The sequence below is a fragment of the Ammospiza caudacuta genome, chromosome 5, assembly GCF_027887145.1.
Source record: "Ammospiza caudacuta isolate bAmmCau1 chromosome 5, bAmmCau1.pri, whole genome shotgun sequence".
NCBI lineage: Eukaryota > Metazoa > Chordata > Aves > Passeriformes > Passerellidae > Ammospiza > Ammospiza caudacuta.
Window position 1 is genome coordinate 2,913,386 of NC_080597.1, and position 23,618 is coordinate 2,937,003.

General features: G+C 38.0%; 1 protein-coding gene across 1 annotated transcript in view; it reads right to left on the minus strand.

The window, feature by feature from the left end:
• PIK3C2G (phosphatidylinositol-4-phosphate 3-kinase catalytic subunit type 2 gamma) overlaps positions 1-23,618 on the minus strand; it is a 242,221-nt gene that overhangs the window by 125,167 nt on the left and 93,436 nt on the right. The window contains exons 11-14 of the mRNA XM_058805171.1: positions 22,816-22,849; positions 14,963-15,158; positions 12,132-12,254; positions 6,250-6,381 (exon numbers count right to left, since the gene is read on the minus strand). Coding sequence (XP_058661154.1) covers positions 6,250-6,381; positions 12,132-12,254; positions 14,963-15,158; positions 22,816-22,849 — 485 coding nt within the window. The remainder of the gene's footprint in view (positions 1-6,249; positions 6,382-12,131; positions 12,255-14,962; positions 15,159-22,815; positions 22,850-23,618) is intronic.

Below are 23,618 nucleotides of genomic sequence, written 5' to 3' on the forward strand. Positions count from 1 at the left end.
TTGCTGATTTTATGTGTAGGTGGCAGGGAGGGAAAGTATGATATGAAAGTCTATAAGGAGCTAAAAGGAGTTTGAGTAGGATAGTTTGTACACATGTGCCACATGGAGCTTTTGGACAGATGAAAGGTTATGGTCTGAAGTATGAGTCAGCACTACACCCATAAGAAAGTCTTATCAGTAAAACAGGCATGCATGTGGCCAGCAGATAAGAAACCCAGCCTGATTTGGCAGGGCAGCACAATCCAGTCTAGAGAACTTGAATAAAATCAGAAAGTTTGGGTGTAAATCCTAAGCATTACAAACCAACTCAAATTTATATTGCACTGAAAAAAGAAATTATTACACACTGGGTTTACCCCTTAATTTGTCTATATCTTACTGAGTAGAGAGGTTGGAAATTTGATTATGTTCAGCACCTCTTCTTTTACTATTATTTTAAAATATTTTTCATTACGATTTTTTTAAACACTGCTCAGTCATAACAACTGAGAGACTCAGTAGATACTGCAGCAGAAAGAGCCAGCCAGGTAAATGAGGCCTGAACTCCAACCTTTCACCTGGGAGGAAGATGTCAGAGGTACAAGAGACACCAGATGGACTATTTGATCCCAGCATGAGTTTGCAACATTGCTGTAAAGAAAGTATCTTTTGAATTGCAAATTAAAATAAATTGCTTGAAGTCATCTGAAGAAGATTGAAGAAACTCCCACAAAGTGACTGTTACAGTCAACATAAATGAGTATAAACCTAATTCAGGACTAATTTTTCTTTTCCACTTCTTGAGCTGTTTGTGTAGTTAGCATAGACATTTTATTTTTTTGTGAGAACAGAGCTCAGGAGGATTAAACAGTTATTTTCTGAAGTTTTTTTTTTGCAGCTGTAGGTGGATTTGCAAGGGAATGGAGGCAGAAAAAGAGCTGTGATATGAGCAAGATACTTGGAAGAAAGCAATTGTGTGATATGAAGTCTCTCTCATTTAGGTAATTGATGTGAATGAGGAAGTGATCAATGGTGATTCAAAGAGGTTTTCCTGTGATGTGTACTCAGATGACCTTTAATAAATGAGTTGCATCTCTTCAACTAATCCTTTGTTGACAAAGATTTACATCATAATTTGAACTAATTGGCACTTTTGTTAGAAGAGAGAGGAGTAGCTGAGAATAAACGAACAAGAAGACTAAATTACCCTTTTGAGCTCTCATTACTACTAATCACTTTCATATTGTGCTCTAAAACTATGGGGGCCTTTAAAAAAGAATACATTCAGTGGATTTTTTTTCCTGGGAAACCTGTGTAGACAAATAGAAGTAGTAGTACAGACCTCAGAGGTGCTGTAGATGTGTTTGAGACCTCTCCTAACAAGACAACAAGAAACAACAAGAAAAGCAGAAAAGGCCTTGGCTCTGTGCAAGCCCTGCTCAGTACCCAAACCATCTCTACATTATCAACCCTGTGCTCAGCATAAATCCAAAACACAGCTCCATACCAGCCACTGGGAATAAAATTAATTATATCCCAGCCCAAACCAGCACACCTACCCAACTTTGGGGCACTACAAGCGCAGTCAATGTTCCTCAGAGAAAACAGCTTTTGGACACAGAAATGGAACAATAACAGAGGCCAAGTGGATAAATGAAACAGGGAAAAGATGCATCATTATTTTTAGAAAAATAAGCAGGTGAGAGGGCAGGATCCATTCAGAAAATGAAGGAATTAACATCATGAGCATAATAACCATATCCTGTAGTGAATAGACAGAGTCTTCTCTCTGCTACTTGGTTCTGCTGATGAGCTCAGGAAGGTCACTCCCTATTCTGCCTACCATTCCAGTTTTTCCATCCCTGAGGTGAGGGTAATGACCTTTTAAAGACTCCTGTAATGATCACAGACACAGAAAATGGCTTGCATGTAACAACTTCACTACCAAGGAGATCAGAAAGTGATCATCCTGTTGTGTACCTACTGCCATTTATTCCTTTTGGAATTACAGAGATTCTCTTCTCTTGTGTTTTACTGGAGCTAAAATAACCTTCCCATCTTGCTACAGAAAATGACATTGCTATTTAAAGGCAGCTCAAGCTATCCTAAGTTGATAAAGTCAGCCTTATACCCTCAAGTCCCATGGCAGACTTTCCCCACAGGAGGAAAGTTTTGCTGCTTGCTCTGTCTGATTTAGAAATACCAAAATAAATTGTGGTAGAATCCGTGAAACCAGAGCAATGTGGGGGAACTGTGGGGGACTTCCCAGCTGCCCCAAAATGACGGATTTCTGGTTTGTTCATCAGCTCTGAATCACTAAACTGTTCAGCCCAAGAGAGTAACAGTTTCTGATGTGAAGGAATGGAAGGCTGGCACACAGGCTTCCAAACCCTTTCTGAACTGCCTCTAGCATCTAATGAGACTCTTGATACAGATGCACCACCAAAGGCTCTACTGGCACTGATTTAGGGCTGCTGTCTGAAGTCAGCTCTCTGATAAGGCTGAGAAAAGCAGATATGATGGCTCACCGACTGGGCAAGAAGGCAGCTACACTCATTATCACTGTTTTCATTCAAAAATGTACATAGAGGAGGGTTACTGCTTAGGCTGAATAAAATGGGAAAATCAGGACAAAGTACTGTGTAAAAATAATGTAAGTGTTCCCAAACCTGACATTATAAGTCTCAGAAGTTCAGAGTGGAGCTTAAATTTAAAGGAAATGCAAAGCTGCTAAAATATATAAAAACCCTTTCCCATATCTTATGACTCAAGCATTGGAATGATACTATAAAATAATGCTGTTATTATAATTACAAATACTACAGAGTTCTAGAAAATTCAAACTAGAGACAATTTTCAACTACAAATTAATGTTAAATGTACTGCAGACATTTATAAGGATCACACCCTCCATCCCCACAGTTTCTAGTTTAAATTACTTCCCTAAATTTGTAGGATAAATTAGTAAGTTATAATTACATTGAGTACAAAATTATTCCAGACTTCGAAAAAATTTTTGCATTTACGTTCCTGATTACTTCATAATTTTTGTTCCAAAAATATAAAATCGTGAAATTACCTTACAAGCAATGATTTTAGAGTAAACAACTCCATTTAGGTAAGGTTTGGAGAATACTTTCAGGAAGTCAGCTTGATAAGCAGGAGTCCCAACACATGTTTGGCTGACTACAGTGTGTATCCAACAGCTAATCATGTCATAAATCTACACAGTGCAAGAAAACTGTGACAAGAGTGCAAGATAACACTAGAATTCAGGAAATAATGTAAATTAAGCAAATTTGCTAAACATCTGTTCACTGACAAGTCTTTAGCAACAACAAAAACCCTAAAGGCTGCCAAATTCTTGAGGATGTTTTTAGGTATTGTGTGGTTTCAAAATGGGCCAGGTGAGAAGAGATTGCAATGTAAAAAAATAAGTAATATTCTTTATTTAAAGAGATAGGTTTGTTTCTTTATAAATAAATAAATAAATAAATAAATGTACTTATCCAATCTGATTAGTATTTTTTAGAGGAAAATGGGAGTGGTAAACTCTCAGCAAATAACTACAGGCCTTTGATCTGGCAAGAGCTTTAAACACTGTCTGTTCAAAGGCATGAGAAACTTCACGTCTTGAAACAGATTAAAAGAATTTGTATACACGTTAAATTCATGTTTTTTAATCGTCAGTTCAAATTTTTAAATGTAAAGTATTAAAATACAAAGAAGTGACGCAGCTATACAATGAAAACAATTATTTGGAAAGAGAAATTAGATATAAAATTTACAAAGAGAAGCAAATTCAGAGACTTTTTAATTAATGTTCTTTTGTCCTAACAGATCAAGATTTTAAGAAATACCTGTGAATAACACAAAACTGTTGTTTTGGGGTTTTTTCCCTTCTCTCTTCAACATAAGCCAAATAACTTTGAATAGAATTTCTGTGGTTTTAATCAGATAATGATATAACAGGACAGAAATGAGGAACAGTATTTTAAAAAACATGTTTGACATTTATTTTGTTTTTGCAGTGTTTAACAAAACAATCTTTTTTCCTTTTTATCAAGCATCTGAATAGGAAAATAAGAACCACACTCTGTCCTTATCTTCACTGACCCTGAGAAGAGACCAACTGGGACAAGGATTTGAACCAGGATGTTTGATGACCCTGGCAAATACCTCAGGGCAGCTGGCTTCTTCAAAGAGCTTATTTCTGTCCTTTCCCCAATAAATTAAATTCTAGACATAAGAATGTTAAGACTTTTTTAGAACTCAAATTCACCTCCAAGAAAAGTTTTATTTTGAGAAAGTGTTATTTTCCAAGCTAGAAATGCTTTGTCAAAGATTTTCTGGTCAGATTTCTTTAATCTCTTTACACACATTCACAGAGTTTGTTATTTAAAAACCCTAATACCATAATCTTTGCAGTAATACAAGGTGCTCTTGACATATTAGCATGACACTGGAAGTACAAATCTTTTCTTGGTACATACTTCCAAGTTCAGAAGTGCTCTACCGAAATAAATCTGGAAAGTTTAGCTGCACTCCAGCAGCAAGGGGATTTTCAGGGCAATTCTTATTTTCAGACCAGTTTGTCTATCAATTGAAATCACAGAGAATGAATAATCCTACGGAGATGTGGTTGGCCAAAGGAGAAAAAAGGCATTTAGGCTTCTTTGTGTTAGTAATTACTGTAATTGCAAATGACACGGCTATCAGATTAGGGGGTGTTGAATATGCTATTCCTAAATCATTCCTGCAACAACTCAACCTTGATTTCTGCTTTGAAGGGTCACTTCAGCAATGATCTCTCCTTTCCTTTCATTACACAGCAAATGAAAGGAAAGTGGCCCTCTATCCCCTTCACTGTGCTGATTGTGTGTTCCAGGAAAGAACAGAGCCATTTTGCAGTCAAATTTTTCAAACCATCAGGATAGTGTGGGCATCTACCTAACAAAAACCATTGTGCTTGCTCTGATGACATATATGAAAAAATATACCTCATAGGGAGCTGGGGACTTTAAGGCCTTCCATAAATCATTTCTTTTAGATTTGAATGCTGGAAAAGATGAAAACCTCCAGAACAACACAGGTCCTCAGGAACAGAATTCCCGTATAGGGACCTTTGAAGGTAAATGGGGTAAGTGTTCCCTCATTAAATTATCATGCCTCAAACACATTTCATGCTTTCATTAAAAATGCATACACAATGGAAGAGTGAAGTGCCCTTCTTAAGGCTAACTATGAAAGAAAAGTAATTGAATAAATTGCCCCAGCAATCCTTGCAGCAGAGATTTGATTCATGCTTCTTTCCTTCCTTCAAGCTAAGTGCTCTACACACTAAGTCACAAAAGAGTAGAGTAACCTTGAATTTCTCTGAAAATATGGAAAAAGCATCTAGCCCAGTCCAAATAATTTCCTACACCTCTCAGATTAAAAGTTCAAGGAAACACAAGGTCTATCAAATATGGTAAATTAATATATGCAGTCAATTTTTTTGTTTTATTTTGTTTTGAATGGTGATTGCCACCATGTAGAGAAGTAGATCAAGATGTCTCAAGATAAGGAAAGAGCTACAGCTTAGAGGTTGATGCTAATGTAGAAATTTGGGGGGGCTTGAACATATCCCTCTATTGCACTGAGGGTACTGCAGGGCTATGCAGCCCAAATAAAAAATTCTTATAACTGCAAAGACTCAGTCTAAATTCAGGTGTCTCAGTGCTACTGAAACATATTTAGAGCACTGCAGAAAATTTACCTTGGGTATTTGTACTTCACTGCAGAGACATTCAAGCTACAAGCACCTTTAAGCCACTGTTACATTGTGTACAGTGCAGAAAGAAGTGGTTAGAAAAGAGAAGAAAGCTTCTAAAATGGTGTGGAGAGTGAGAAGTGCTCATTGTGGTCAGCACTAACTGTCCCAATTTCAGCAGAATGAAAGTGTGTGAGAACACAAAAAAAAAACCCCAAAAACAGCCGTTGTGAAGAAGAAAGAGGAAGTGTTAGAGTCATCTAAAACTAGAAAAGGAAGAAGAGAAAGAGGGAAAGAGGGAAGGGAGGGAAAATGGGGAGAGAAAAGAGAGGGAGAAAAGACACCTGTGGATGTGGCTCTTACTGGCACATCCAAAGCAATTTGCTGTGAGTGACCCTCTCAGTCTTATTACAGGAGGTCCTGAAATGAGTAATTTTGTATTGTTATATTTCTCCCAGGTTGTAGTCTCCACTATTCAAGAATGGTATTTTCTTAAGGTCATACAAACCCAAACTTACCCTTTTGCATACAATGGGCAGCATGTCCAAGCAAGCACTTCTGTATTTTTAGAGGCACTGTTTACTCCCAGCAGTTTTATGGTCAGCATAGTTTCCCTTGGAAGAGCCTTTATTCGTAGAGGGAAGTTGACCCTACAAGAAAACCAGAAAAGAGAAAAAAGAAAAGCTAAAATATTAGAGCATTGTTACAGCAAGTGGGTTCTTTCTACATTTTTCTACATGTTCTAACACATCTATTGAGCTCTATAAACTACAGAAGTTGCACTCTGAAGGAAAATGCCACCGACAGATCCCTTCAATACATTGATGAGCATTGGCAACCATTAACCTGAGTCACAGCATTTGAGAAGAGGCAGATAAAAACTCATTCACTTCAGTGGTAACTACTAGAGCTGGCAAAGGCAGGAAGAACTTAATTAAACTTTCCTTTGGAATTACCTTATCAGTGAAAGGCTATTTCACAATAAGGAGCCTGTTAAGGGAAAATTGTCAAGCAGCAATTATTGGCTGTCTTGTGTCTTCAGAGGAAAACACCACTTAAAAAGCAAGACTTGCTGAATGATAATCTTTCTCTTGTTCAGGTGTGCTTTGGTGGTGTGGTGTTTCTTAACCATAACTTAAAGGCAGATGTTGTTTTAACAGCAATGACAGATTTGCATTTTTTAGTGAGAAAATTCATTTTTCATCAATATTCATCTCAACTTCACACTGACCATTACCTTTCTTGGTCATTCAGTTCATTTATACAATTTATGAAAATTTATCTAAAATAATAACTTGGAATAATTCCAATAACCAGCTAGTTTCATGCTGTATGGAAAGATCACATGTGTAATTACCCACACAAGTCTGCATTTTCTTTTTCCTGAACAGATAATTTTCTAGCCTTATCCATGTATATTCAGCAGAAACTCAAATTTCTTAAGCAGAGAGTAAAATTAATTACATTTTTTTCTGTATAAACAAAATCAATATAAGGAGCTAGGAGCTAAAAGGATTATTCCCCATTGATAATATAATCATTAAGAAAACAAAAGATCTGCATAAATTGGAGATTAAGAAAACAGACTAAAAGATAAATCTGACTAATAGAGTGACAGAAGAATGCAACTCAGCAATTTTAAAGAGATATAGTCACACTTAAACAGCAAGCAAAAGTAAAAACTGCATTTTAAAAGTATATTAGTCTGTAAAACATAAGAATTATGGGTGCAGAAGTAAGGCATGCTAATAGTGAAACGAAAAATCAGCCTAAGATTTTGCTCCCAGTTCCAAATCTATCAAATTTCTGTTGGACTTGGGAAAGTTTCCTGGACTGTGCTGAGGAGCTACTGAAAGGAATCAGATGGGTTTCGGCTGAAAATCTGAAGTACTCCAAATCAGCATTAAGGTCAAAATTTAAGATCATCAGTCTTCCAACATTTGGAAATGATGCAAATTTGCACACCTCCCTCCTTGAATAACAAAGCAAGACAGCCATTTCCCTCTCTTTCTGATTACCATGAACAGAATTGAGAAGCAACTCTCACCTGTCTTCCCACGTGTCCCTATTAATAGCTTTCAAGTTTGCTTTCCCTGTCTCATGAACTCTTCCTTACTCATAATTAGTTAGAAACAGTTATTGGGAAACTGAACTGGTTTACCTGCTAAAAATAACTTGTTCTTTTTCACTGAGAGGCCAACAACATTTGTTACATAAAAATGTTTGACAGAATTAACTTTAAGAACCATTAATGATTTCAAGAGACAGTAATAAAAACATCACGACATGCATTTTGTGATACAGACAATTGTTAACACTCTGTCTGAAGCTGGAGCAGTGAACAAAAATTCTCAATATCATCACTGCAGAAACCAAATGCTTGCCAGAGTTTCCCTAGGACACATGCACCACCACTTCTAGCAGAAAAAGAGCCTGGAAACTCTGACAAGTTACACATCCCAAGAGTTAAAGTATGGGCCAAAGAAGACCAAAATTTCTCTTCTGGAAACATGTGATACACAAAGAAGAGGAATATCTGTATTGCTTTTAAGAACTTGTAGTGGTTTTGGTTCGCTAATTTGAGATTTCCTGGCCAAGATTTCCCAAGATTTTTTTATGTTTAACACGTGTTTTATAGAAAAGCATGTTCAGTTTCTTAGTAGTTCAACAGACTATCAACTCTCAAAGCCATCACTAATTATTTCTTTTTGTCAGACACAGCGAAAAGTACCAACAGCCTCTCCTAAAACATCACTTCTGTAACGCAAAACCAAGACAGAACTTTAATTAATGCCTATCTGAATTTACCCAGTTGGTCTCAGCCTTTGTGACTGCAGGAGGCTGAGCCAAGTGGGTGACTAAGAAGAAGGGATGGAACTCTGGCCAGGAATGAGACAAAGAAGCTGCTCACTGAGAAGGTGCTATTCACAGGTATCAGATAAAATTATACAACTTGTTTCCTAAAAGCACTCAACACAGAAAAGCTCTGGGGCAACCCAGAGAGAATGGAAACAAAACAGACAAGCCAAGAAAAATAGGGAGAAGAGGGAAAACCAGTGCCAAGAAAGTATCTGAGGTGATGAATGGTTGGCTTAATGTTAATTCCATACTTTGTGTCTGGAGGTTTAACATAAATTATGAAGGATGGAAAAAGAGGAGATGGTGAAATAAATACATCAAGAGCAACCAGCTAAGACCAAAGAAAATAACTAAGAGATCTCAGCCACCAGAAAATGAAATTGATGAGAAAATAAGGGGGGCAAATTTGGACTTTACACATTATAAGTTAAATGGTACCAGCCTGTTTGGACTCTGAATCAAGAAGACAATTACGCTTTCCAAAGGTAATTTACAAGTTCTAAAGCAAAACTACACTCTCAAAAAAGAACAAACAGAAGAAGCACTGCGCAAGGCAAGCTTCTTAGGAATCAAATTATTTCCATAATTTCTGAGAACATTTTGGGAAAGATTAAATATGATAACAGACTTTAACAGAAGATGGATTATATTTATACATAAAACCTCATCATGATCAAGTTTAGACACTAACTGGTTAAAGTACTTGAAAACTGAAACCAAATTAATAAAAATGAGTAAATAAAGCAAGCCTTGTCTTTGGCAGAAGCTCTCTACCTAGACTCCTCATCACCAAAACACTACTTGCCTTTTTCCCTCCCCCCATCCCATTCAAATCAATCCTAATGTAAGATCAGAACTAATTTTGAATTAGCCAGGTTTATTTTATGGCCCGAATGATCCACAGCTATAGAGAGAATATCTGACTTCCTAATGTAACAGATGCTCCTCCTGGTGACCTTTTACCTCACTCATTTTTAAGCTGTGATCAGCTTCTCTGGGCAAAATGTGCCAGGGCCTTCCCACCCTCAGAGTAAAGAATCTATTACCAACATTTTATCTAAACCTCCTCTCCATTTAAGGCTGCTGCCTGATTTAAAATTCTCACCTGGCATCTCCATTTTGACTCAAAAAGAGCATTTTTTTCACAAAACCCAGTTCTGGATACATGTTAAACATACAAAAAATAATGGCATACCTGGTTCCCCAGATTCTCAGCCTGCACCTCAGGAAAAGGGGTTCAAGAAACCTCCCCTCATGTATTGAGACTTAAACAAATCCAGGTCAATCAGTTAGAGGCAGAAAATATGTGAATACCTTTAATGTTTGAGGGAAATATCCAAAAACCTACCAGACAGATATAAATTCACAGATTTTTACTTTAGAATTTATTAGAAATGGATTTTGAACTATTTTTTTGAAAACTAAGCAACAATAAAAAGTAAAAAGATGCTCTCCCAAAATGATGCTATAATGTTTCATGCACTTCTAGATCTGACATTAAAAGCCTCTTACAAGCATCTATGACCTATGAAAGGACTTGTTCTGCATATTTCATTTATTCTTTTTCCAACAAGATTTGGATGGAATTGTGCACATTTAATAATGATTTTGCAAGGGAGAAGTTTCAATGAAAAACCTAAAGCTTCTGGCTGATTGCTTTACATTTTCATGAAACAGAAGAGGAGCAGGATTTCTGCTTCAGTTACACTAAATGCTTATTTCTTTTCTATCTTCCATCTTAGCCAATGTTTTGTAAACATGAATTCCAGAAAAGTACTAGCCACCTTTTAGAAGCCAAAACTGCTCATAAGAAATAGAATTCTCTTCATATCCTTCAATGTTATCTGCCTGTATGTACCATAAGAAATTATTTGACTGAAACTTGGAAAAGGGAATAATATGATTTTTTAAAAACAAGGACAGCAGCTGCTTGCCAATCATACAAAAGACTGAGGGACACATACTTATATGCTATGGACACAACTGAGGGTGATGCCTTGAGTTTCAGCTTTGATATTTTCACATTCTGTGCTGCTTTAGTGTGTGGGTCTGAGCTTCGTGTCAGGGGATGGTGAGCTCTGTGCACAGAGCAGGGAGACAAAACAATTCCTGCTCCAGCTGGGCACCAAGGACAAATGACTCAAATCTCAGCCCAGGAGCACAAACCCCGTGGGCTGGAGAGAGAAAAACAAGCAGGGTGGGACTGCCTGGGCTGAAGCTGGAATGGGACAATGAACTGCAAGGGGCAAATGGAGCAGAGCTGATCCCAGGGACAGAGCCCGTGCCCGGCCGTGCATTTTGGGGCCGTTTTGGTTCATCTTGGGTGCAGCCCTGGCTGGGCTCTGGTGCTGCCCAAGGTGCATCCATGGAGGAGATTCTTTGGATAAATCCCTGCTTTGTTCTTTAACTCCATCCAGCCTCTGTTCTAGGGCAGCCTTCAGAGGGCATCAAGGGCCTGATCTGGATACTTAGCAGAAGTTCACCCATTTTGTTTCTTAATCATACCGAAACATACTAATCTTCCTATATCATTCCACTAAGATAAATGTGTTTAACATGAAAAGCTCTTCTTCCAATTCACCAGTTTGATTCTGTTGTGTGTCTCAGAAAAAGGCAAACATAAGTTATGAATTACACATACAAATACAACTGTAATTAGGGAAAAACCCAAAAAGAAACCTTTTCAGACTTGTGGCCTCTGTTCAATTGTAACGTTATCAAGCTGCTTTCAGATTTAGAATACAGTAACACTGATGCAAAATACAAAAAATTTCAAAGATTGTAAATATAAATATGTCATTCTCAAGAAGCTGAAAGAATTCCATATCACCACCAAATCATAAAAAAGGTATATCTCTCTCTCATCTATTACAAATATGCTTTTTTTCATGCCATTTCCTTAACTGAATGCTGACTGAGTGTGAGACAGACAGGTAACAGGCAGCTTTTATCCTAAAATTCAAGTCTCAAATTAAGATCCTCATTGCAAAACTGCAGATCCTTCTAATTAAAAAACCAAAAACATAACAACAAACAACCAAATAAAATAGCCCGCCAAAAATTAAACAGGCAAACAAACAAATAAGACTCCAACCTAACAACCCAAACAGCCTTGTTTGTTATAACAAGAACCTTGAAGAAATGTTAAAGTAGGTTCTCAAACTGGATTGCAAATGTATTAAAGATAGATCCAAAAGGTGGAATTCCTCCAAAGAACATAAATAAGGCCTTTAATTGCACTTCTTTCAGTTCTAGCACTCCTGGATCCCTCCAGTGAACAAAAGCTCTTCACAGACCAGCTCAGTTTAATGTATTGTCAGACCAGACTTACCTCAGTCCTATTTCCCTTTCTCCGGCTGTCCCATCCCTTTCTCGTTCCAATCTCTACGTTTCTGTGAATTCTGTGCAGTTTAATTGGCTCAGAAGAATATCAATAAAAAAATATGCTGTTCTGGGTCTTTTTTTTTTTTTTTTTTTTAATGAATATCAGATGTGTAATATCTGTCAGAGGAACATATATCAAACACAGACCAAAACTTACTTCTCATTCCAGTCAGCCAGGAAAAAGAAGGATCTTTTAACTGGAGTATTTTTGCAAATCTTCACTTGACATATTGTCTTCCCAGCATAAGTCAGTAAACAGGAAAAAGAGAAAACTTTGTAGCTACAAAGGAGAAAAATAAAATTAATTTTAATATACTATGTCCAGCACAGTATATTTGGAGTCACTCCCTCAGGAACTTATGAAAATCCACTCTTACATGAGAAAAGGAATTATAATAATTCACATCATATCAATATGTGCATGGAGGGGCTTTTAAGTTTTTGGGGTTTTTTTCCTTAAAGTTCAGAATTAAAGAGAAGTCTTAAAGATACTTGGGTTCTGTTTCAAGTTTTTGACATTAATTTTTTTTTTCATTATTGCAGTGAATGAAAATTTGGACATAAGTGTTGGAACTTGCTCATCCTAGAGTCAGCAAGAAATCTCCCACCTGGAGAACTGCATCCAGCCCTGGGGCCCCCAGCACATGAAAGACATGGAACTGTCAGAGCAGGTCCAGAGGGGGACACAAAGATGCTCAGAGGGCTGGGGCACCTCTCCTGGGAGAATGAGAGAACAGGGTTTGCTCAGCCTGGAGAAGAAAAGGCTCCAAGGGGACATTAGAGCACCCAAAGGGGGCTGGGGAGGGATATTTGACAAGGGAATGCAGCGACAGGACAAGGGAAAGCTTTAAACTGAAGGAGGTTAGGTTCAGATTGGATATTAGGATGAAATTCTTTAGTGTCAGGGTGATGCCCTGGCACAGGGTGCCCAGAGCAGCTGTGGCTGCCCCTGGATCCCTGCAAGTGTCCAAGGCCAAGTTGGATGGAGCTCTGAACAACCTGGCATAGTCAGAGGTGTCCCTGCCCACAGCAGGGGTGGAATGGATGATCTTTAGGCTCTTTTTAACCCAGGGTATTCTATGATTCTATTTATACCTTCTTTTCCCAATCTGTAAAAACCAGATCAGTACTCAAGGGAATATATACATTTTTACAGCAGAAGCATTCAAGCCCTCTGTGTTGGCCTTCAGAAAGTAAACTGAGCAGCTTCAGAGTGAAATGTAGGTCTGGAAATATCTCTTGTTTCCCATTCCTCTTACTGAAATATTTTAAAATATTAGTCAAAATAGATTATAAATTACTAATGTTCTTAATTAGTCTTGTAACTTCCAGATCTTCCTGCCAGGCTCAGCTTTAGATCTCATTCTGGACAAGAATGATGAACATGGGAAACAGTCAAATGTGAACAGGAAATTTGAGGCAGTCACAGATTGAAGGTGCCTGACTTGCCATATTTATAAGAATGATGACTTATTTCTTCCAGAACATTATAACATATTTTATAATTATTGTAGCAGATTTGGGGTTTTTTCTTTTTTTTTTTTTTAATTGAAAGAAAATTACCCATAGTCTGCAGTACCTCTGAGCTGTCAGTTCAGAGAAGGAAAAATTGAAATTGCCTTGTAGGATAGGAAATACTTGCCCTAGAGTCTCAACATTACAAAGAGTTCGAGGATAGTTCAGGAACTAAAAGGTTTTCATACAATCAAAGGATTAAGTTCTGTTATTTAAACAAAAGATACATAATATAATATATACCATAATGTGCATGCTTCCTTATAGAATACATTTTATACATTATATATATGCAGAAATATAGACACTTTAAAATACATCTTAAAACAGCTGCAAGATCATAATGTAACCTTTGTAAAGGGAAACTGCCAGCATGAATTTATGCAGTGGAGAAAAATAAGAATGGGGAGCATACATGTGAACAATGTCAATAAAAGAATTTGAGAAAACCAAGTGTTAGAGCAGCAGTTCATGTTAACAAGTCCATGCCAGTTGTGAATATTGGAAAGATTGGAAAGGGGGATTACAAGGAAGAAATATTCTCATTTTTGTGTGCTCCAACCTAGCACTGAAATCATCAGTGGCCTTTAGGCTATGTGGAATAGCACATTTTCTGGTAAAACATAAAATGCAGTGGCAATGGTATAACCATCTGAAATCGGGATAGTGATTCTAGTTCTGTATTTATTACCTTAGCTAATGCAAAGTCCCTCAGATTTTTGTTAAATGGCTAATTACAGATAATGCTGTATAGCACAGTCTCTTGCTCACAGTCTAATGCAAATGATCCCACAGTCATTTGGGGTTGAAGTTAAAAGAGAGAGCAATGGGAAAATTAACAAAAACTTTGAGAACAACTTTTTAACTCATGAAAACAATGTTACCACACTGTGTTCACCTGTCCCCCTTTGATCACACTGGAGTGGAAAGAGCAGAACACCAGTTTTGCTCAGACTAGGGACAGCAGCTACTTGATGACACAAATAGCTTTACCAAATTTGAGCGGTACAGAAGACAATATTTCTATTAGCTTTTTATATAATTGTCTCTTTTTTCTATCAAAATTCTATTTCTGTATTTCCATTCTTTTGTTTTCTTGTGTTAGTTATGCTGATAGCAAGTATACTTGGATCTCTAAACTTCAATCACATCTCTGAAGGACATCACCAATTTAGGTACTCAGCCACATGACTAGGTTGGAACAAACCAAGAGCAGAAATTGCTGAGAAAGCCTCACTGAGACTGGGTTCAAGCAAAACCACCCCTTTGTTTCACTTGGCAAGCTGGCCTCCAACCCTTCCAGTTACTTGTCCTGCTGAGACCACACCGATTCCCAGTCCAAACATCCCTGGTGTGCATCACACCGTCTCTAACATTAATTTAGGACCACCACCAAAGCAGCAGAGGGGAGCTGTGTCTGTGAAAAATGACTTTTGTCAAAGAGACAACACATCCTATGAGCCCTCCTCCTACCTGGTCACCCAGGCTTCTGGGATGTTGTGGGCAGCACAAACGGTGAAGCTCAGCTGGGAATTCAGGCTGATGTCTGCACATAAAGGGCTCCTAGGGATGCTGGCAAGCTGGAAATTGGCATCAAAGCTGCTGCTGTAGGCATGGATGAGACGAGTGACGGCCATGGAGAGCTCAGTCACAGCAGCCTCTACTAACACTGAGAGGAGAGGAATAAATAAAGGTTAGCAATAGGTCATTTATGAAGAACTATATTTATCCTAAACCATCAGTTATGGCTTTGAAATGCTTCCTAATAAAGTTTAATTGAAATGACATAACCTGCAACTGAAGCCAATTAGCCATCTGTGCTTCTGAAAGTGGCCTTAGCTCATTTCTGGTGTATCCTTAACAGACTTTCATTACAGAGCTTTCAAATTAAGGCATTTTCAACTACAGCAAGCTACTGGGTACCTTAGATATGCCATTTCAGTCCTTGAATTTTTGTGCTGGAAGGATTTTTATCAAGTAGGTATTTTGTCATTTCAGCAGATAAGTAGCTACTTACTTCAAGGGAACTGGCAAGGCAGCAGGAGAAGGGAGAAAAGGCACTGGTTAAATTTTAAGACTATAAAGCTGTTGCAACTGTAGGCAAACAATTAATAAAACATAGAAAACAGTAGTCACAATCAGAAAAACTCAGCATTCAGGTGGTCATGGGTTGGTCATAATATTACACAAAAATGGACACTGAAATAAATAGGTATACATAGGTATGAGATGCAGGCTGTATCCAAATTTATCCACACCTCTATGTCATTCCCTCTGGCTTCAGCTCTGCAGTACTTTTTGTTTCCCCTGCAATTCCTGGCTTTTATCCATCTTCCCCCTCTGTTTTTGGAGCAGCTTGGGGTTGCCTAATTGCCAGTGTAAACTCAAACCCCCAGTCCTGGCAGGCTCCATCAAGTGAAGAGAGCTGTTAAGAGCACTCATTTCTCAAGCATGGGCTAGGTTGAGAGAGAAAGTGTCAGAGTATATTACATTGTTCCAAGATCAGGCTGATTTGTCTTCCAAGAGGAAAACTCCAAATTCTCCTTTTTTTTTTTTTTTTCCCTTCTAACTGACATTTTTCTACATGATCAAGAACATACTCTCACCACCTGTTAACAGTTCTTGAAATATTCCCTGGACTTGTCTGGCCACTGAAGTCAGCAGGTATCTATCACCTAATAGAGTCTATTGAAAGAAAAAAGAAAAGAAAAAGAAGAAACAAACCAGGAATAGGAAGCCTGAGACTCCTATTAGCTTTTTATCCTGGGCATAGGTGCAGCAGTCCTGTCCAACCTCAGACACAGATACCACCATTCACTGCACTTAGCTATCCCAGTTTTCTGACATAGTTATTTCCAAAAAACCCTATCCTCAATCAGGAATTTTATTCTCCTCCTTTGATACCTTTTACCTTTAAACCAACAATTACCCAGAACTATTGAGTCACAAAATGCACTGCAAGCAGTGCAAAGAAGTTATTTCTCTTCATTTCATAATAGACAAATTTTAATTATGTAACAATAGAAATACACATAAAATTGAAACAGTTTGACATATAATGAGGTTTGTTTCTGAAAATATTGACAGCAAATTATTGCATGTGTGAAGGACTGGCTAGAGTACTACACCTTGCCATGTAATCATCTTCCACATATGAAAACTGAATCATTTTAGAGATTAACAGGCTAAAAAAACTCAGTCCTTCTAGTCTCTCTGTCTACCATTTGGTTTTAATTGCCTTTTTTTATTTCTCCTCTTTAGCATTTTCACCATTTATCATCCTTCACCACAATAGTTTTGAAAAAATCTTTGTCTCTAGTGATTTTTTTCCCTAGAACACCCCTTAATTCTCATTCCCAGATGTGTAATCACTTAGCAACTGCAAACTAAGTGTTTAATTTGCACTGAATTCTTTTACATTCCAGGAATTTACCCATAGTGATACATATGGAACCTTTTTAAGAGGTCCAGAAGAGGACATCAGCTGACTGTTATTTGAACCAGTATTTTATCTGAAAAGTACCATGCTATTTTTTCATTAAGGACCAACATCTCCTCGGGAGATTCCTTGTTTCCAATCTGTTCGAAGTGGTTGACAGCCAAATGTAATGTAATAGCAAACCCCTTATTTATGAAAATTGGCCTGTTGAAGTCAATGATTTCTGAACAGAACCTTCTCAGTGTTTTCTCCAAAAGAGGGTAAAAGGTAGTTCATAATCTCTGAAAATGTACAGTTTTAACACAATCTATATTCTATGTGTAAAGCAACATTTCAGATTTTGTCTCCAGAACAAGGAGAAATGTATTCTATTTCAGCTAAGTCACATATAGAAGGGAATACTCTGTGAGCAGGGGATTCCCAAGTAATAAAGTCAGGAGAAAATACAGAATTGAGTATTTTCCATAACAGAAAATGTACATGTGCCAGACAAGGAAGAGATTAAGATGCAAGATGCCTATCACTATATCCAAGCTGCCCTGCCCGTTGACCTTGTTTGCATAAAAATTATTTTCATGATTTACCTGAGTCACAAAACTGATGTCAGATGTGTAAAAACCAGACAAGCAGACAAAACCAAACAAAACACGTTTTTCTAACAGCATGTGAGGGGTAAAGGCAGCAATGGAACAAGTGGGGAAAAACTGTTTCACTGCCAGCCAAGGGAGAAAAATGGCCTTCAGCATTATTTGTCTAATTACTAGAACATACAAACCGAAGATATTTTCAGGAACAGAGTTCCACAGGTTTAAGCAAATGTCCAACTATTGTCTGTTCTGCAGGTCCAGGATTTTTTTCAACATTCATTTTCTTATTCTTGCTAGCTGTCAGTTATAAAACAGTCTACGGTTCCTGTGCAAGAATCAACCCTTTTCCAACTCCCATTCCTCAGTCATTAGGAGCAGTAGTAATTAACTGAATTAGAGGGAAACATCTTTGGTAGTCTGTAAACATCCATTACTCAGAAAACTTGGTCAGCATTTTCTCACTGTATTTTAATGAGCTGCTGAATAGGATATGGTAGGCTGAAATTATATCTCCCATTCATGAAGCCAGAAAACTTTTACTGCTTTTTATGCCGTTTAATAAATCTCAGCTGAGAAAGGACTGGTGCTTCACTGATTTACAAAGCACAGGCCATGGACTTCCTACAGCAGATTCAGAGTTTCAGCTACATCAAAACCTATTTTCTAGAGAGGTGTCCCAGGCATAGCCAGTATGTAAGAGACAATGAAAGGACCACATTGCAAAGTGAACTGTGACCAAGACTAATCATCTCACAACTCAAACCTTGTGATCTATTTCTGCTGTGAAATTATTTGCCATCACCTTCTCCCTGAAGGTGAGGAGAAATCTGACATGCAGAAATGCGAGGAGAACCAGGGAAGTGAACTTTAACCACAGCTGCCAGATATGCTTATTTCTGACAGATTCCTGTTCCTTGTGCAGGAAGTCTGAAGGAATAAATTGTACTTGGAGTGAGAAACAGAACAATCCTCACAATCCTGAAAAGGTTAGTGAATCATACACCTGCAAGTACTTTCAAGATTTAGTAAGGAATCTTATTCCTCACTGAAACCAACTTACTTTTTCCTCTCAGTCCAGTATTACAATTCCCATATTATTTTATTGCCAGATCTTCCAACAGGGCAGGCACCTTGCTGTTACTGCACCAGCAGATGATGTCAGTTCAATACATGTTAAACACTCTCTCTGACCTGTACACGTTTTCTCCAGGTAAAACATGACAAAAATCTGGTTGAACAGAATTTGAAATGAAGGCTTATGACCCTTTTGACAGATTAAAAATACTTTTGAGAAGTAGAACTTGATTTTTTCCTTTCCAGCTTATTTTCAGAGATGAAAAAAGAAAGAGCAAGGTCCTGAATACAGTTCAGGATACACACACACAACCCCAAAACCAAAACTACAGAAAAAAGAAACTCACTTGACCTTTAAGTAAAATGCTGAGCAGCATTCATTCAGCCACTATTGTAATAAGAAAGAGGCAAAACATGAAAAGGCTGTAATGCACATACTTATCAGGTGCAGCTTCCAAGCACCAATATTTACAGGATTGTTTTCTCCTACTAGTTGAAGAACCCTATGGATTATCCCTTGAAAGCAACTTTAATATCTCCTGCTATCCTGGTATCAAAAATGTCTCTTCTCCTACATGGTTTAAATTGCCTTGATAACTTCTGCCTATTTTTTGTGCAGAATTGGGGGGTTCCAGTTTAAAAACTTTTCTTGATTAAAAAGCCTCTGGCTAAAGGGACAATATATCAGGATGCAACACAACAACAGCTTCGAGGTGAGGAGCTGTGCTCTGGTTTGGAAACAATGCAGGAGACATGTAGAAAAATGAAACAAAATCAATAAAAATATCCCTGAAGATTTTTCCATATTGTAAAACAAAGAGTTTTTCCCAAAACAAAACTGTAATGGGTTTGTGCTAAGAAAGGAAGAAAAACAATTATTTTCAGCTCCAAAGGAAACTCTAACAAAAAAACCAAACCAAAAAAAATTTCCCCCTTTCCTCCCCTTTTTTAAAAAATAGAAAGCCTTTCTGTTTGAATGCTTCTATTATCATCTAGAAACAAATATCAAATCCCAAGCACAGTTGGAGAAGCTTTACAGTCTAAATGTAATGATTACTACATTACATGTATTGTAAGCATTACATTCCTGCATTCACTCTAAAAGATAACAACTCCAGCAATTCAGTTGGCAAATATTGTTAATTCAATATCATCAGCTCCTGGTGCATACCAGACCTTCTGGATGGGTCCCAGAGAACTACTGATCAAATTCTGAAAGCTGCTTATTATGTCTGATCTGAAATCCCTACCCTGAGCAGCCAGGCTGTAGACATGGAATAAACATTCATTCATCAGCTTCTGAGAGCCACACACAGACTCAGGTCTGCACCAGCCTGCAGCCTTCTCACACTCTGGATTGCAGCAAACTCCAATGCTAAATCCATTAACATGAGTAATCTTCATTTTCTGGGAACACTTGATGCTGCAGAAAGATACTGATGTCTAGAAATGCCTATAGGTCCTTCCATTTAACAAGAAAGAAAATATTTTGAGCACTAAAACTTGAATATAATATTTTAAGGACTTCACAGAGAGGAAAAAGAATATGATCCAGACTTAAGCAATATGTGGATAAGTATTGCTTTATTCACAGCAGTGACATAAATTGTTCTACAGAGATAACACTGCTAATAGAGGCAGTGATTGAAGCACTAAATCAAGGCTAGATATTCTGAATATAGTCTTTCACTTGCTTAGTCCATGGTGAATGACTAATAATAAACCTCCAACAATCTGTTATTAAAGAGCAAGGTTAAGGCAGCTTCTAAACAAGTTTTTAAGTAAGGTTTTCATTTTAATAGTATCTTTTGTCTTTGTCTCTTTTGTGGTAGAGAGAAGCTGTAATGAAGATAAACAAAACTCTTTTATGATACTCAGGGTAATAATCATTTCTTGAGGGAAAAAAGGGGAAAGGAAACAAATGATTAGTTGGAGTAACTGATTGGTGCTCTTGCTGTTAAAATTTGATCCTGTTTTCTTCAAGACAAACATAAATACATATAAGGGACAGAAAGGAACAGTGAAAATGGGAAATCCAGTCTGTCTCTTCCTTGGCTGTCAATTCTGACTTCATCTGCAAATGCGCTGCTTGAGGAAGGAAAGCACATGGGGTTTAGCTTCCCAGAGATCTGGAAAGATTTAACAGCACTGAGCAAATCTATGATTTTCCTTTAATTTTGTGTCACAGGCTTGCAGATTTTTGCACGCCTGCAATACTAGACAGCCAAGCACAATGGAGTAAAAAAAGGTGGGAAGCAAATGAGGTGGAAAAGGAAACACAAAGGTGAAGTTGGCAGGAGCTTACAACTCTCCACTTATTTGGCTTTTACTTCTAGCTTCAGGAGGTGAAAATATAATCTGGATTCCACTCAAGGTTAGTGTGCTCCTAGATCAGTGGCATCATCATGAAGGTGAGCACTGGGAAGACAGGGACTAAGAACAACTTGTGATGCCCAAAAGAGAAGATGTAATATGGTTTTTCCTCACATGTGGGAGTTCAGCCCTAGGTCCCTGCAGATCAGATTTGGTCATTGCACTCACACTTGGTTTATCTCAGATATGTTTTTAACACCAGCTTTGACATGCTAGCTCATGAGCCTAACTTCAAATATTTTACTGACCTTTAGTCTATTTATTTAATGTATTAGGTGCAGATGTAAAGCATGTAGTATGACAAAACATACATGAAATGGAAATTTGGTTACCTTGGACAAATTTGAATGCAGGCTTCTCCACAGAATGACTAATTGCCTGGCAAGTTCAGACTTGCTATCAGTAAATTGCAGTTTCTAATCTTACACTACCAAAAGGATTCTGCAATTCTTATGAAATTAGGGTGTGCCAAAAGCAAACAGAGAAATCTTCACAGTTGAAGATTTCCTGGCATAAATAAAGATACAGAGAAGTAGGGAGCAAACACCGATTCCTTCAATAAATGAAATTTTCCTTGAGAGAGGTGCTGATTCAATGAAGTTCAAATTTGGAAATACCTGCAATCAGAGGAGTGTTTTAAATCCATTCCAATTACATTTTCTGAAGAGTGTGTGGAGGACGATGTTTCTCAGTTAGGTGTTTACTAGTAACTATTGATTGTTTTTTAACATGAGGAATTAGCTGCCCTTGAGGGTGTTAAAAAAAAAAAAAAAACATGGGAAAAGGAATATATCCTAGAAAGAAGAAACCCACAAACTGAATTTACATTCTTCTCCCTTCTGCACCTGTGTGTTCCTGGCCTTCCAGCTGCTTAGCCTCTCCTGGCATCTTGCAAATTGAATTGCTGCTTCCTTTCTCTGCTGTTCATGAAGTTCAATAATACAGAAAACAAGCCTGGCATTTGGAAACCTGCATTTGAAGCAACTCTATGTTTAAAAGACTGCTGAAATGATTGCAGCTGATTCGCCTTTTTTGCCTCCCTGAGCACACTGCAGTTGAGAAAAGCAAACGGAGGAAAAGAGCATCTCAGAGGCCATTTTTTCCTCAAATAAAATGGAGAGAAACAAATTCCTTCCACAACCCACCCCAGTGCTCAGCTGGAGAGAGAGCCCTTGGATGGTACCCATGCAGCATCCCCAGCTGCATTTGGGCAGCCACAGAGGGGTAGAGCAGCACCTGATGAGGCTGTTCCCTCCTGGAACCCACCCCTGACAGAACAGAGTCCTGCTCATGCCTTGGTCTGAGAGGTGCTGACAGTGCTGGGCACCTCTGAGCCAGTGAGAGTTTCAAAATGCAGGGTTTATAATTTTGTCCATTACTGTTAATTAATGACAGTCTATCATTAGATAAGACACTGTTTATACAGCAAAAGATCATAAAGAACTAAAGCTCTCAGAAAGAGGAATTAAAGTTATTGGAGTCAGGTGGAAAAGTCATACAGAAAAATAATTTTTCAGCCTTCCTGATGTTCATTATCTTCCCTTTTCTCTGCATAGAAAATTGTGATTAAAGAAAACTACCATGACCACCATGGCCTAAACTCAGTTCTTTCACTCTGCTATTTATTCTTCGTATTTCAGTCTCCAGATTATTTTGTGGAAATGCTGTTTTATTTACACTTTTAGATCACTTCAATTTCAACTTATCAAAATTACCTTATAATACACCTTAACATGTAAACATCTGCAATATGCACGCTCAGATTAGTAAAAAAAAACAAATAGCAAAACATGTGTTTTATGATGATACACCTTGAATTAACATACTTTAAAAAAAAACCAAAACCACTCTACCTTTGCCTGGTGTTTCCACACTTTGAAGAGAATTCTATAAAGACAAAACCAGAGAGGAAAAAAATAATCAGTCACTTCAGAAAAGACTGGGTAGAAGTTGTAATGGTTGTAGGACTAGAAGATACCATGGAAAAGGGGAAGGATTTAGATTTATCTTAATGTTATGATGACACAAGACATGACTGGGATTCAGAGCACCAGGACTTGCTTCCTCTACCACCTCAGCCAAGTCACTCAGTTCTGATTTCTGACAGTATTTGGGCAAGTCAAGGTACAAAGAAGCACTCATCAAATGTGCTCACAGGTTCTCAGCCTCCACAGTGGTATAACAGTGAGAATTCCCTCTCCACCTCTTTGCTAGCCTTACAATCAGATGTGAAGCCCTAAGGCAGGGTCTTGGCATCCTCTCAAAGGTGAGGAGCAGCAATTCTGCACTCAAGTGCCCCCCATTTCACCTACTCCTGTGCCAGATCACTGAAAATAGCTGTGCTCTGTAAGGGCCTTTGAGCAGGCAGCTGACCAGAGGTGGCCAAAGGGAAATACTGAGTGAGGGAAGACCCCAAAAAGCTCTCCACCTTCCTCAGGAGGGCAAATGACAGGCACTGATGTCTTGTCCTGGTCATCAGTGACAGGACTCAGGGGGATGACATGAAGCTGTGTCAGGGGAGGTTAAGTGGATATCAGGAAAAGCTTTTTCACCCAGAGGCTGGTTGGACTCTGAACAGGCTCTCCAGGGAAATGGCCACAGCCCTAAGCCTGACAGAGTTCTGGAAGCATTTGGATGACACTTTAGTGCACAGGCT